This window comes from Musca domestica, unplaced genomic scaffold, assembly GCF_030504385.1.
Source record: "Musca domestica strain aabys unplaced genomic scaffold, Musca_domestica.polishedcontigs.V.1.1 2, whole genome shotgun sequence".
Classification (NCBI taxonomy): domain Eukaryota; kingdom Metazoa; phylum Arthropoda; class Insecta; order Diptera; family Muscidae; genus Musca; species Musca domestica.
The window spans coordinates 38,843,138-38,859,237 of NW_026712249.1; the positions used below are offsets into that span (position 1 = coordinate 38,843,138).

At 35.2% G+C, this 16,100-nt stretch overlaps 1 protein-coding gene across 5 annotated transcripts in view; it reads right to left on the reverse strand.

Annotated features, from left to right (window-relative positions):
* Nucleotides 1-1,328: 1,328 nt before the first annotated feature.
* The window catches only part of LOC101888107 (cyclic AMP response element-binding protein B), a 51,839-nt gene continuing 37,067 nt past the window's right edge, over nt 1,329-16,100 (reverse strand). For 2 of the 5 annotated variants that reach the window (XM_059122155.1, XM_005176113.4), the window contains exons 2-6: nt 12,778-13,652; nt 12,560-12,712; nt 9,332-9,503; nt 4,974-5,120; nt 1,329-3,317 (exon numbers count right to left, since the gene is read on the reverse strand). In XM_059122155.1, the coding sequence (XP_058978138.1) occupies nt 3,109-3,317; nt 4,974-5,120; nt 9,332-9,503; nt 12,560-12,712; nt 12,778-13,122 (1,026 nt within the window). In that variant the 5' untranslated portion in view covers nt 13,123-13,652 and the 3' untranslated portion in view covers nt 1,329-3,108. Of the gene's footprint in view, nt 3,318-4,973; nt 5,121-9,331; nt 9,504-12,559; nt 12,713-12,777; nt 13,653-13,790; nt 13,812-16,100 lie in introns of those variants that run through there. The other 3 variants (XM_005176114.4, XM_020039263.2, XM_005176116.4) reach the window with 3 other exon arrangements.

Consider the following 16,100-nt stretch of genomic DNA (forward strand, 5'->3'; position numbering starts at 1 on the left):
TGTAGCAATACAACTTCCCCATAAGAATCGTAGCCTTCATTAATTTATTGTGTAGTTTTTTTACTATTAGCCTATACCATTGCAAAGGCGTGGGGGTCCATGGTTGCCAATAAAATAATATCCAAACCTCAACTGATTTTAATATAATTTGACAAAAAATATTTTTTGACAAATTCCGTAATTCATTGACCTTTGACATACATGGCATGTTTGGTGCATCAATACATGAAATACGACAAAAAAAATGGGAGCTATGTGCACCGACTTCAATACAATTTAGCACACTCATTTTTGTACCAAATTCCGTTACTTATTTCGAATTTCATTGGACACATATAGTGTTTGGTCAATTAAATACACGAAATCGGCCGAAAATATATTTGCGAGCTATATCCAAACCTCAACCGATTTAAATATAATATGGTAAATTGATTTTTGTACCAAATTCTGTCATCCATTCCAAATTTGAAGTCTGTATCAATGACCGATCAATAGATAGATGGCTTGCATACAAAATCTAAAATTTTTGAAGGTACCTCCGATTCTGATGCTATATCTCCAGTTTAACGTTGAATTAAAAAAAATATATATAGCCTATGGTACTTTCAGGCGATGTTGTAAAACACTTGGAATTTTTCCGGAATATCTGTTCAGCAGTTTTGCGTGTCCATAAATTACAAACAAACAATTAAACGTACAAACATTTTCCTCTTTTATAGATATATGTTTTACGTTTTTACGGCTAATTTAACACCCGTCCAGTCCAAGTCAAAATCTCCCATAATACTTCAATTTTTGGGGAGGGTTTCCAAGGAAGAATAATTCTAGATAAAATTTCAATGGTAGTCTCTGAACAAAAGAAATGTGTCTACTTAATTTGTACCAAAAAGGTATCTTCAGCTTTGGTCTATAAAAAACTTTTTAGCACTTTTTCGAATTTGCTGTAATTTTCTTCTGATTATACTTGCCAATAACCGACATGGGTTTTGGAAAAAAACAAAAAAAAAAAAAAATTGTATGTGTTAAAGAATGTTAAAATTCAAATCCCTTTCTTTGAAATCATAAACTCAAATATTTTTTCCTGGAATGCCAAAAACAATTTCATTTCTAGCAAATTTAGCACTTTTGCGAATTTGCAGTAATTTTCTTCTGATTTTAATTTCCAATAAGAGACATGGGTTTTGGAAAAAAAAATAAAAATAAAAACAAATAAATTGTATGTGCTAAAGAATGTTAAAATTCAAGCCTCTTCCTAAACTCAAATCTTTTTTCCCGAAATAACAGAACAAAGAATACATCTTAAACAAAAATGAAAAAAAAAACTGATATTTTTGATTATTTTTTTACCAAATCACTTTGGTAGCCAAGTTTTCTTTTATTTTACATTATTCATTTTTCTTTAGATTACAGCAAAACATTGTTGTTGTTTGTGGTTGTTTTTGTTTCATTGTTACATAACTCTTAATTAAGATATCATCATTTCCATTTCAATTACGAAATAGATTTGCTATCCTATTCATCTTTAGTTGGCCTTCATACAAAAAGGATGTACTGAAGAGAGTAAGACGTTTGGGGGGGAAGGGGAGGGGACAAGTATGTATATGACAAAAAAAGAAAAGAAAAACAAACGAAACACTGAGGGGGAAATATGTTTTTGACGAATTTTTAAAATTGCCTTAAGATTTCCTAGAGTAAACAACTAGATAGTTTTATCATTTCATTATCATCATCATCTTCATCATATTTATATATGTATGTATAATGCTTGTATGTAAAAAATAAAAAAATAAAACATAAACAATAGAATTACTAATGTTTTGTTTGTTGTTTTTTTTTTAGAAAAATTTACAAAATAGTTTTGTTGTGATTTTTGTTTGTTTTGTTTTCGCTTTAAAAGTTAATTATAGTACATTGTTTTCATTGATTTTTGTTTGTTTGTTGGTTGGTTGCTTGGTTTTTTTGTGTAAAAACATAATTACAATAATTATTAATGTAGCCTTAATAAATAGAATAATAATAATATTTAAAAAAAGAAGAAAAGTAAATTTTCTATAACATTTGTAGAAATTGTTTCAAAACTTCATTTGTTTGTGTTTTTTCTCCTAGCTTAGACAACAATTTTTTTTGGACAAATCAATTTTTCCTTTAATTAGTTGCTTGGTTTTGATTTGAGCCTAACAAAAATGAAAATGGAAAATTTAACAAAAATAACTTTTTTTGGACTATTTTAAAATTTCCTTTTCAAAAACCCAAAAACTTTTGGTTTTTTAATACGAAATTTTAAATTTAATTTTTTTGCCTATAACCTTTTTAAAGTTAAGACATATTTTTGAAGGGGGCAGAATATTTACAAAAAAATAATAAATTTTAAATAAATTAATTTTGTGTTGACTTTTGTGTTTCTCTTTTTTGTTTGTTTTGTTTTTAGGCGCCATGAGTTCATCATTTTTTTTTCTTCAAAAAATATTTAAATTTTGTTTTATTTGCAAAAAGTAGAAGAAGAAAAAAGAAAAACGTTTTATTAAATTTCTAATCAGGTTCACAATCATTTACAGCCGAGGTAGTGGGCCTTATGCAAGAAGTGACAGCAGTGGGAGGAGAAACTGCAACCGTTGCCGTTGTTGTTGGAGTGGTGGCACACACCACTACCACTCTACCTTGTTTTGGATCCTCCACCAAAGCTTTGTGTAGAAGCAAAGATTTTCGTACATCTAGATAGTGGGCATTGTGTAAGGTTATAACCGAGGGCGGAGCAGTAGAGGCAGAGGCAGCAGAAACGGCAGCTGTTAGCAAAGAATTGGCTGTAGAGCAGGAGGAGCCTGTTAGCTGCTGTGTTGCTATGCTGGATGTAGCTGAGCCCGGAGACTTGCTCAAAACCAAGATCCGGTTGTTGGGAATTGCCATCTCAATTTGTTCATGATTTTCAATTTCCGTTTCACTCAATTCCTCGACAACTGTTTGTTCTACAATCACTTCTTCAACTATGTGTTCTTCTTCTTCGTTTACCTCCTCCTCTCTTTCTTCGTGTTGCTGTTGTTCGTCTTCTTCTCTGGTATGCTGGCGGTTATCTTTAATAATGCTCACACTATCCAGACTGGGGGGTCTGTCTCAATCTGTTTTGGTCTGACAATAAAGCTCTTTGAGCGATTTCAGCTCTTCGATCAGAGCCTTGTTTTGGTTTTCCAGCACCGCCACACGATTCTCCAGGCACTTGATGTATTCCTTCTTTTTCCGGCGACATTCTCGGGCTGCCTCACGATTCTTTTGCAAGCGTATTTCACGTTTTCGCGTTTGATCCTCGGCCATGACATTGTTATCTAAACGGGGGGAAATTTGGAGAGAAAAATAGAAATAGATCAGAAAGAAATAAAAGATAATTTTGAAAAATAAAGGAAATATACCCAGCTTATGGTTTTGTAGAATTGATTGGAAATCAAAAATTCTGTGATTTGTTCAAAACATTTTCCCTGCTTTTCCAAGGACACCATAAACCGAGAAGTTTTTGAAAATAGAAAGGGTTTTTGGTCTAAGGAAAGAATTAACCCGAAATCAGTTAAAGATATATATGGGAGCTATATCCAAATCTTAAGCGATCTGTACAAAATTTGGTAGAGGTATTTCCGAGCTCTATAAGATATTTGGTACCAAATATCATTGTTGTTGAATGTATATTACGAATGTGAGGGACTTAAACTCCAAATCGGATAGAACATATATATGGGAGCAATAGCTATATCTGAGCCGATGTTCTCCGAATTCGATGTACTTGCTTCTAGACTGAAGTCGGTGGGATATGCCAAAATTCAGGTCATTTGGACTGATATTGGCTATTTGGTGCACAATTAACCTGAAATCGGTTAAAGATATATATGGGAGCTATATCCAAATCTGAAGCGATCTTGATAAAATTTGGCAGAGGTATTTCCGAGCTCTAGAAGATATCTGGTACCAAATATCATTGTTGTCGAATGCAGATTACGAATGTGAGAGACTTAAACACCGAATCGGATGAAACATATATATGGGAGCTATAGCTATATCTGAACCGATTTTCTCCAAAATTTGATGTACTTGCTTCTAGACTGAATACGGTCGGATGTACCAAAAAATGCAGGACTTTTTTGCAGATATTGGCCATTTGGTGCACGATTAACCCGAAATCGGTTGAAGATATATGTGGGAGCTATATCCAAATCTGAAGCGATTTTGATAAGATTTGGCAGAGGTATTTCCGAGCTCTATAAGATATCTGTTACCAAATATCATTGTTGTCGAATGCAGATTACGAATGTGAGAGACTTAAACACCGAATCGGATGAAAAATATATATATGGGAGCTATATCCAAATCTGAACCGATCTTGACAATATTTGACACACTTATTTCAGAGCTGTATTTGATATATGGTACCAAAGATCGTTGTTGTGTAATGCATATTACGCTTGTGAGGGAATTTAAACCCCAAATCGGATGAAACATATATGTGGGAGCTATATCTATATCTGAGCCGATTTTCTCCGAATTCGATGTACTTGCTTCTAGACTGAATTCGGTGGGATATGTCAAAATTCAGGTCATTTGGACTGATATTGGCTATTTGGTGCAAAATTAACCTGAAATCGGTTGAAGATATATATGGGAGCTATATCTAAATCTGATCCGATAATCACCAATTTCAATAGGGGTACGTTTTTGGGCCAATCTAATATTGTTTGCAAAATTTCATCTTAATCGAATGTGACCTGCATCGACTTTGAAAGTGATTCTATGAAGATCCTTAAAAGTAACTATGGGTCGATCTCGCTTCCTTCTCCATGTTACAAACAAATGCTCAAAGACATAATACCCTACCACTATGCAGTGTAGGGTATAAACAGAATTAAAATCATTTAAAATTGAATTGAAAAAAAAAAATATCTAAAATCTACAAAACCATTTGCCAGGATATTTGTTACTGTTATTGGGATATTTACTAGGATTATATGGTATCCTATTGGCTAAATAAAATGTTGATGTATTATCTGGAGGTAAATGTATTAAAGAACCAGTTCCGGATCCAGCCGAACCAGGTGCTAAGGCGGGTATACCAACATTGTCTGACATTTGTAAATTTGGTCCACCTTTTTTGACCCAACAAAAAAATAGATATGTTTTCAATTTGCAATGAAAATGTAAGAGTTTTCATTCAAAACAAAAGTATAAAGTGTTGTTTGTTGTTGTTGTCATCGTCATCATTGTTGTTGTCGTTTGGAAATGGTTGGTTGTTTGGTTGATTGATTTGTTGGTTGGTTGTTTGGAAGGGCGGGCGGTCGGACGGGCACACACGCAAACCCGAAATTCAAATTCAAAATTTGCCATTGGAAATCATAGTTTCAAATTGTTTTGGTTGCAAAAACAAGATATATAAAGAAAAGAAAACAATAAACAGAAAAAAATTAAATTAAATTTCTTCCAAATAATTTTGCTACGGACTTTGGTTGATTAGTAAAAGGAAAAACGTTTAAATGGAAGCTGCTCTGAGAGGGGCGGGCGACTTTGAGATGAAATTGATTTTCCTGCGGCTTGATAATGAACAAAATAGAAGCGTTTCTTGTATGGTGAGGGGTGAAGGGAAATAGGTTGGTGGGTGGTAGATACAAGAAGAGACGGGAAGTCAACTTTACAAAAAATTACAAAAAAAGAAAACTCAGGGAAATTTACAATTTTTTACGTGGTGTTCGCAACGAGTTAGTAGTTGTTGTTGTGATGTTAGTTAGCGCCATAGTTGTTAGTTAAGAAAACATTTGCCGGACACAAAAGTTACATTAAATTACAAAAATGTATGAAAAATGTGGTTGTTGGGGTTAGGAAGTACAAGACATCAACAAAAAAAAAAAAAACGGAATTTGAACATAAAAGATGATTGGCGGTCGGTTTGTAAATGTGTCCCTTCGTTTGCAAGCACACAAGGTAATGATGGGTTAAATGGAAGTTGTTTCTCCTCCATTTGGTTCTGTGCAGTGCATCGTTGGTTGCCCATCTAAAGACATTTACATTTAGGAGGGAGGAGATGTTGTTATTCGAAGATAAGCTGTGTGATTTGATTTTTCTTTGAAGACATGAATGAACGATTTTTGGGTGAGACTCCTTCATCGTCCCTTGGTAGTTTATGTATAGGTGGTATGTATATGAGCGTGTGTGTGTATGTGCGTGTTATATGTATAATGTTATTAGTTGTTTGTTTAATAATAATAATGTGTAACTCTTACATTTTCATTATTGAAGTACATTTATGATAAAATCGAAATTCACAAAAATAATTTTTTTTTATCGAAAGTGGGTTTATGTTTCAATGTGAATTTTGAATACCCTAAACCATTAGCAACGAATTTGGCAGTTTTCAAAAAATAAAATCCGTTAAAAATTCTGTTAAAAAATTCTGCTATGTTATGGTCTATACGACGACGTGGACCTGCATAGACGACTTTTGCCATAAGGCATTACAATATTCAAATGCGAAACTTGAAAAAAAAATTGTGAATAATGTAGCTAAAATCATCAAAATTCCGAATATAGGGAGGTACTGTTATATGAGGCAATTTAATTGAGGCTGCACAGACAATTTTCTGTCATAGGCTGTAGTATCCATTACGAACTTCAAACACCTAATTTGAAAAAATTCCGGTGAATAATGTTGCTAAACTCAACAAAGTTACGAATATCGGAAGGTACCGTTATATGGGGGCTACACGAAGACGTGGACCTGCACAGACAATTTTTTTTTCATAAGCTGTAGTATCCATTTCGAACTTCAAATACCAAATTTGACAGATTTCCGGTGAATACTGTCGCTTAAATCACCAAAATACCGAAAAAAGGTAGGCACCATTGGACCATTTTCAATACCAAAAGTCATGCAGACAAAATACACATTTAAGTAAAATTGTATTAACCTACTTCATTTCGTTCGGAAGCTAGAGTGATTTGGGAGGTACCGTTTAATGGGGTCTAAATGAGAAGAGTGGACCTATATAGACAATATTCTGTCACCGAAAATAGGAACATCAAATACCTTATCTAGAATCGTCAAAATACCGAACATCCGAAAATTATGTTTTATGGGGTCTACTAGCTGAACCCGGAGCGCTTCTCCACTCCTTCTGCTATTATATGCATTCAAAATTTTACATAAACATTTTGTGATTGTTAAAAAATAAAACAAATTCAAGGATCCTAAAACGTATTTCTTGTAATGTTTTAATGCGTAAACAAACAAATCTCTCGCTCTACTAACGCCTGAACATCCCAAATCGAGCTGACCATGAGAAAAGCAGGAACATGCCAAATTAAGTCCGCATACACGAAGAATTTGTCCAGCCAAGGGTACAGGAAAATGCACTATTTAAAATTTAATCGCTGTACAACTGAACCTACACACTTTCCCGTAATAATCGTAGCCTTTTTTTTTACTGTTAGCCAAATGTCATTGCAAAGTCGTTGCGGGTGTATGTTTCCTAATAAAATAATATCCAAATCTGAACCGATTTCAATATAATTTGTCAAAATTTATTTTTAGATCAAAATCCGTCAGACAATCCAAACTTCATTGAAACTTGACATGCATATCGTGTTAGGTGGATTAAATACATGAAATCGTCTGAAAAAAATTATATAGGATCAATATCTGAACCTCTCTAATTTGACAAATTTATTGGTAGACCAAATTCCGTCACTCATTCGAATCGGACATACATATCGTGTTTGATGCATCAGATATGTGAAATCGGCCAAAATATATATGGGAGCTGAATCCAAAACTGAACAGATTTCAATATAATTTGTCATTTTTTTTTGTTATAAATTGTTCCAAACTTCATTGGAATCAGACATACATTTCGTGTTTGATGCATCAGATATGTGAAATCGTCCGAAAATATATATGGGAGCTAAATCCAAAACTGAACAGATTTCAATATGATTTTTAACATTTAATTTTATACCGAATTCCGTTAAAAATTGACAATTTGAATACTGCATCTATAACCGATCAATAGATATGTGCATAGAAAAAATAAATTTCTTGAGGGTACCTCCTGCTCTGATGCCATATCTCAAGTTCCAAGTGCAATTTCAAAAATGTATATGGCCTATGTTACTCTCAGGCAATGTTGTAATAAATTTGGAAATTTTCAGGAAAATCTGTTTAGCAGTTTTTGAGTCTATAAATTACAAGCAAACAATCAAACGTACAAATATTTTCCTCTTTAATAAATATACATATCAATTAATTTGGGCTGTATTTCGACAAATATTTAAAGTTGGTACAAAGGGAAAGATAAATATAGTATACCATCCATTCCAGGGTGGAGGGTATAACAATTATATTACTTTTAACTACCAATCGTGTTGTATGAACTCGATAATTCATGTGTGTAATTTTGAGAACAAACAAGGAAGTTCAAATGCCATTGGAAACAGCGTTAATTTAACTTCTAGAATTAAAGGTGACAACATGTTGGTATGGGTAGGACCTGGCGACTACATTATTTGGGTTGCTAACTTCTCCAAAAATGTCGTTATTTACCGAAATTATAAGAATTTTATTTTAAACGATTTTGGTCGGTAAATTAAAAAAAATAGTGAATCCCGCTACTGCCCTATAAAATAGTCAATGAGAAGAGTTACTCATGGAAGACCCCCACGAAATACATTATTTGTTTAGAATTGTTTTTTAAAGTTAAATTTCAATGATTCTGTCGAAAGCCTGTAGGTAATTGTAATTGTAGTTTCAAATAGACGAGGTTAATCTTTTAATGTAAACCACATACGAAATGATCTTCATGATGATTAATTACAAAATGAACGAACGAAAATTATACATAAATTAGAAAAATAGTTATGGCTCGACACAAAATGCAAATAATTAATGATTTCAAATACGTTTTGTTGTAATGCTGCACTCGGATGTTAAAACAACAACAATTAAAAAATGTTACAAAAAAGAGGGAAATGTAATGAATGAGCTGTACTTTTTTGTTTCATAAATTGCGCTAAATGGAAAAACACAAAATGTGGCTGATGAATGACAACAACAAAGGCGAAGTAAGTAATGCCAGCGGTGGAGGTAATTGGTGTTTTAAGGAAACAATTTTGTAATAACAAATATAGATTGGCTAAATGCAATATTGCAATGCAATTTTGATTTTATTGCGATGTGATAACGATAACGATGATGGATGGATGGATGATTTTGATGAGTATGAGAGGGACAGACATACAGACAAATAATTTGCATTTGCTTTTCGGTTAACAGCATCAAAAAAACATGACAAAAAAATATTCATTCAATTACCTGTTATATCGGGTCCACTAATTTCCGAATAGATTTTATTGTACGATGGTCGTCGTGTAAGTTCCCTTCGGCCACGTGGTGAATCCTCATCGGTGTAACTATCTTCACTGTTTGTGTCGAGGTGGTGTGTATTCGGTTCTGGTTTTATCTTGCAGGGAAAATTTGGAGGAAGCTTTAGTTGTTGTTGCGGTTATTATAATTTATTGTTGTAGTGTTGTTGGACAGGTTGTTGTTGTTGGTGGTGCAAAACGGTCATGATAATGATGGGATAAAAACAAAAAAAGGGGATATTACATAACAATTGAACATATATTAGGATAAAATTTTAAAAGTGATGATTATGAAGGGAGTATAATTTTTTTATTGGTAAAATAATCTACACTAATCCGAAGTATATCCAAAGTTATAAAAACCTGCTAAAATCTATCCCTTCGAGTAGACAATCAAAATTGAAAAATTATTTAAAACAAGTAAAGCTAATGCTACAATCTGACTGTATTCTAAAGCTCTACAATTTTCGCAAAGCTTCTATAGATGATACACCCTTGGAGTAGAAGGAAAGATTCAAACATAATATTGGTATACATAATTAAACTATCTAAAAAATCATTCGTTCCTCAAAGTGGGTGAGGCCATTATTCCAAAATCCCAGGGCCATACCAAAACGGGAACCTATATACCACATTTGAAACAATTTCGTGGGAAATGTGACTAGGATTATCAAAATACCGAATATCGGCTGGAATCGTTATACGTGCGCTAAAGGAAAACTAAGTTTTGCCACGGAAGCTAGAACCCATTTTACCAATTTTTAGACAAATTCGTTGAAAAATGTGGCAAAAATAGTCAAGATACCGAATATCTGGAGGTATGCTATACAAAAATGTGGACCTATACATACAACATTTCGCCACCGGAGCTAGAACCCATTATGACCTACAAATACCAATTTTTAGACAAATTCGTGGAAAATGTGGTAAAAATCTCCAAAATACCGAATATCAAAATACCGTCCACCGATATATCTAATTTTCAATACTAACCATCCTAGAAACAATACCAATTGTATCTTCACACCAGATCTTAGGTTAGTAGAAATATTGGGATATGTAAAATTTGAAGAGAATCGGATGCCTGTTTCGTGTTTTTATACCCTCAGACACGTGGCTAGTTATACCCTCAGCCATATGGCTAGTTATACCCTCAGCCATATGGCTGGAGAGGGTATATATCATTTGATACGGCCAAAACGTGCCTCATAGAAATAAGGGTTTTAGACCAACGACTGTGAGGGACACCAAATCGGACGAAACATATATATAGCTATATCTGAACCGATTTTCTCCACATTTTATGTACTTGCTTCTGAACTAAATTTGCTCGGATGTATCAAAATTCAGGACTTTTGGGCAGATATTGGCCATTTGGTGCACAATTAACCCGAAATCGGTTCAAGATATGTATATGGGACATACATCCAAATCTGAACCGATCTCGATAAAATTTGGCAGAGGTATTTCTGGGCTGTATCTGATATCTGGTATCAAATATCATTGTTGTCGAATGCATATTACGAATGTGAGGGACTTAAACTCCAAATCTGATGAAACATACATACGGAAGCTATAGCTATATCTGAACCGATCTTAACTAAATTTGAAGTACCTGCTTTGAGACTGAATTCGGTTGGATGTACCAAAATTCAGGTCATTTTGACTTATATTGGTCATTGAGTGCACAATTAACCTGAAATCGGTTGAAGATATATATGGGAGATATATCCAAATCTGAACTGATACATATTCCTAATGTGATAGACTTAAACAAGAAATCGGAAGAAATATATATGGGAGCTATACCTATATCTGAACCGATTTTCACTAAATTTGATATCCTAGCTTCTAGACTGAGTATGGTCGGATGGGCCAAATTTGGCAGAGGTATTTCTGAGCTCTATAAGATGTTTGGTATCAAATATCATTGTTGTCGAATGCATATTACGAATGTGAGGGACTTAAACTCCAAATCAGATGAAACATACATATGGAAGCTATAGCTATATCCGAACCGATCTTAACTAAATTTGAAGTACTTGTTTTGAGACTGAATTCGGTTGGATGTACCAAAATTCAGGTCATTTGAACTTATATTGGCCATTTGATGCACAATTAATCCGAAATCGGTTGAAGATATATATGGGAGATATATCCAAATTTGAAGCGATCTGGATAAAATTTGGCAGAAGTATTTCTCTATAAGATATCTGGTATCAAATATCATTGTTGTCGAATGCATATTACGAATGTGAGGGACTTAAACAAGAAATCGGAAGAAATATATATTGGGAGCTATACCTATATCTGAACCGATTTTCACCAAAATTTGATGTACTTTCTTCTAGACTGCATTCGGTCGGATGAACCAAAACTCAGGAGATTTGGATTGATATTGACCATTTGGTGCACAAATAAACCGAAATCGGTCGAAGATACATATGGGAGCTATATCCAAATCTGATCCGATTATCACCAATTTCAATAGGGTTCATCCTTGGACCAAACAAAATTTCATCTCAATCGGATAATAAATGCGACCAGCATTTTGTTCACAAGAATACATGGACAGACGGACAGAAAGACTGATATGCATAAATAGACTCAGAATGTAGTTTGATGAGGATCCTCAAATGTAACTCTGGGTCTATCTCGCTGCCTTCTCCATGTTAGAAACAAATGCACAAAAACTATGTGGTGTAGGGTATAAAAATTCCATGGTTGAAGATGGAATATAGTTTGGAATGAAATAGGATAAGTCCAGTATTGAGCTTTAAACCGATCTTTTTTAATAAATCAAAGGTGTGGTCGATCTCTGTTTGGACTTTAAAAATTATTCTTAAAAAATCATGGTTGAACTTAAAAATCTACGATCCAAAAATATTTCTAAAAATCCGAGCTGTTTAGCCTTTAAAAATATTCTTATGATCCTGCATTTGATCCTACAAGTGCCTTCAAAAACACTCTAAAACATATTTCTGAAAGATCTCTGAAAATCCTTTTTTGACAAACCTAATCCCAACACGATCTACAAACATATTTCCGAAAGATCCCTAAAAACATTCGAGCCCCTAACTATGTGGTGGACATGGGAACGAGGGGAAGAAAAAAGGGTGGCTGGACATTTTTGTTTCCTTGTTTTGAAGGCGATGGTGGTGTTGGTGGTGCAACTTACTTGGACAGCATTGCCTGATGTTGTGTGTATAACTGTGGCATTATTTTTATATACAACAGTGCCCTTGGGTATGGCAACATGTGTCTGTGAATTGTTACCGGCCGCTGTTTGTATGACCGACGATTGATTGGCTGCTTGTATTACAGATTGAACCTGGCAAAATAAAAATAGATTAACAAATTGAAATGCCTTAAAATTTCGAAAAAGGTTACACTTACGGGCAAACTATGTGGAGTTGGTAAATATTGTACAACGTTGGAGGTAGTGGTCAAAACAGAACCAGCTGCTAGGGCCGCAGCAGCGGCCGCTGCCACCGATATCGGCACCGGTACCGGTGTTTGTTGGCTAGGAGGTGGTGGCTGCTGCTGCTGTTGTTGTTGTTGTACACTATTTGAGTTTGATAGATTCATTTGTGTCGCTTGTACCGTGGCAGGTTGTTGTGAGGATGATGTTATGGATAGATTGTGACCGCCGCCGCCACCTCCGCCACTACCATTGCCACCGCCCGCTGTATCGTCTATGTTATTCGAGGAGTTGCCGTTCTCCTCGACGATGCTGTCCATTTTTTCGATTTTCAACAGCACCGTAACGTCTTCCGACAACTGCTTCAGTTTGACTAGTTTCTTGATATTGGCACTTTTCTTTTGCCCACTAAACGGCCGACTTGGAGCCCTTTCCGGCCACACACGAACAACAGCTTACCTTGTTTTGGGAGCTTCACCCGATTCTTAAGTCTTAGAACAGGTGGTGTTGCTGTTGCTAGCTACGGTCTGGGCTACTCGTCGAATCGATCTTAAATTTTCAAAATTTGAATTCCCAACAAATCTGACTCTGTGCAGTGTGGTTTGTTGTTTCAGGCCAAAATACAGGTCTACGAAAACACACATACATGTGCACACACACAGACAGACTCACACACACAATTGTGCGGCGACTTTTCACTTAGACTGGCTCGAATTTAATTAGACGGGGACGTAATCGGTGGTGATTTTGTCTAGGTTTCTTATACAGCGGTGGTTTTGTTCCTACAGCCGAGGTCCAAACAATGACGTAACTTTGTAAATTATCCAGTTTGAAGTTCTATTAATTTAAACTGCAAAGACAAACAATGAGAGGGGGAAAGAAATGTTAGTAAAAATCCAAAGAAGAATTAGAAATCGTAATTTTTGTTTTGTTTTTGTTTTTTTAGGAATTAATTATAATTTTGTTGTTATTGTTGTGGTTGCTTTACCAAGCACAAACAAACACACACAATTTGTTGACAACGTTTAACTTTTTCTTCAAAACTTGAAACGAAAAATAAACAAAAATTCTTCACAAATTGCGATCGGTTTAGTAGCCCCCAGTTGTTGCCTCCATCGTCGTCGTTGTAGTCGTCATCGCCGTCACAACAAATGAGGCTTAGTGGATATGAGTCACCTCGTGACAACCCAGCTTAGTAGTTGACTCTCAATGAGCACAAACACAAACGCCAAAATTACGAATATCAGCGGAACACAGCAAAAACAGACAACAAAACTAAATATGAGGGGCGTATGGGAATTTGGGGATGATATTTTACATCATTTTTAAGTTGATATTATATATTCAATATATTCAAACAGGGTGAGATGAAAAAACTGCAACCAACTGTCATTTCTAAGCCACTAGTCCGACAGCTATTAAAATTATTCCAGTGACAGCTCATTAAATTGTTTACAAGCGTACAAAAGTATGTTGGTGAAAATTTTCCAGAAAAAAAGTTATTCGTGATGGAATTCAAGCGTGATAGTTTGTTTCTTTATATTTAGCTGGAAAACCACAAGTGGCTATAGTTAGAGCACTCCAGCATTTAAATGTGAATAAACCTTTTGTGTCTCGTATCATCGCTCGTTACCGTGATACTGGTAGCGTAGCCCGACATATGTCAAGTAAGTGGAAGTGGACGGAAGAAAACAGCAACATCAGCAGAAATGGTTCAAAAAGTAAAAAAGCGACTTGATCGAAACCCGCGTCCCAGTGAGCTGAACATATCGCAATATTCCATTCGGCAAATATTGAAAAATGTTCTCGGGGTAAATCCATTGAAATTCCAAAAAGTGCAAGAACTTACACCGCAACAGAAAGACAATAGACTCAAAAGAGCTAAAGAGTTGCTTCGCATGGCAGAAAATGGTGAACTGCCGAATTTGGTTTTCTCCGATGAGAAAACATTCGTTGTCCAGCTGTTTGTAAACAAAAAAATGATCGTGTTTACTTGCCAAAGAGGTCAGTTGAAAATGTGCACCTTCGGTTGGCCACCAGAACAGAACTCAAGCACCGGCAATGGTGATGGTGTGGGCCGCCATAATAGCCGATGGTCGCTCTCCGCTCGTATTAATCGACCGTGGCATCATAATAATTGTCGAATATTATCGCGAAAATATTCTAGAGGGTGTATTAAAGCCTTGGGCATGCAAACATTTTGGCCGCAGATCTTGGACATTCCAACAGGACTCAGCACCATCGCACTGAGCACGCTCCACCCAAGAATAATTACAAAATGAGGTTCCACGCTCCATTTCCTGCGCACAATGACCACCAAAATCTCCGGATACCAATCCGTTGGACTATGGTGTCTAGAGTATTTTGGAAAGCAAGGTTGGCACTAAAATATACCAAATTGTCGATCACCTCAAGCACGCGCTTCGCCGGTAATAGGCCAAAATACCGCAGAGTAACATTCAGGCAGCGTGTGATGGTTTCATTGGCCATAATTCGTGCCAAAGATGACCAATTCGAACAAATATAAACTTATTCTAAAATTTGATACTATTTCCGACATTTTTTGCTTTCATTCAATAAAATGTAAAAAAAAAAATGTAAAAATTATGGCTTTTGCTTTTGTTGCTGTTTTTTATCTCACCCTATATTTGGATTTGCAAAATTGGAAAAAGTCGGATTATACTTTCGCTTTCTGTGCAGTAAATTATTTTCTTTGAAAATCTTGACATTTTGTGTGGGTGGTACCAGAAAGTGTGAGCCGATCTTGCCCATCTCCGAACTCGATCTAAGTTTAACAACAATATCGGGATGTGCCAAGTTTGGATCAAATCGAATTCTCCCTTCGAGAGTTATGGTGCGCACCAGCCAGCCAGACAGACGGACATCGCTAGATCGACACCAAGTGTCCTGAAACGGATTTGGTCCAAAAAGAGACCTAGGGTTTATTTCGAAGAGGCCGTATCAAATCATATATATACCCTTCTCAAGCCATATGGCTGAGGGTATAAAAAGACGGAACATAAATGATGGACAAACTGGGATTTCTTCAAGCCATTGGTCTGCTACATCAATATTCTTATATGTTCCTGAGGAAAGTGAACTAACTTGTCCAAGCATCCTCCGAAAAGCTCCATCATGACGAACCAAAAATGATTTCTAAAATTTTTTTCACAATTTTTTTTCTTATTCAAATCTAAGGGTATAATCTCTGACTGAGATTTACCAGCATACATACATAAGATCTTAAAAAATGAACAATTTTAGTACGTAATAAGTAAAAATGGCAGATAAGTTTTTA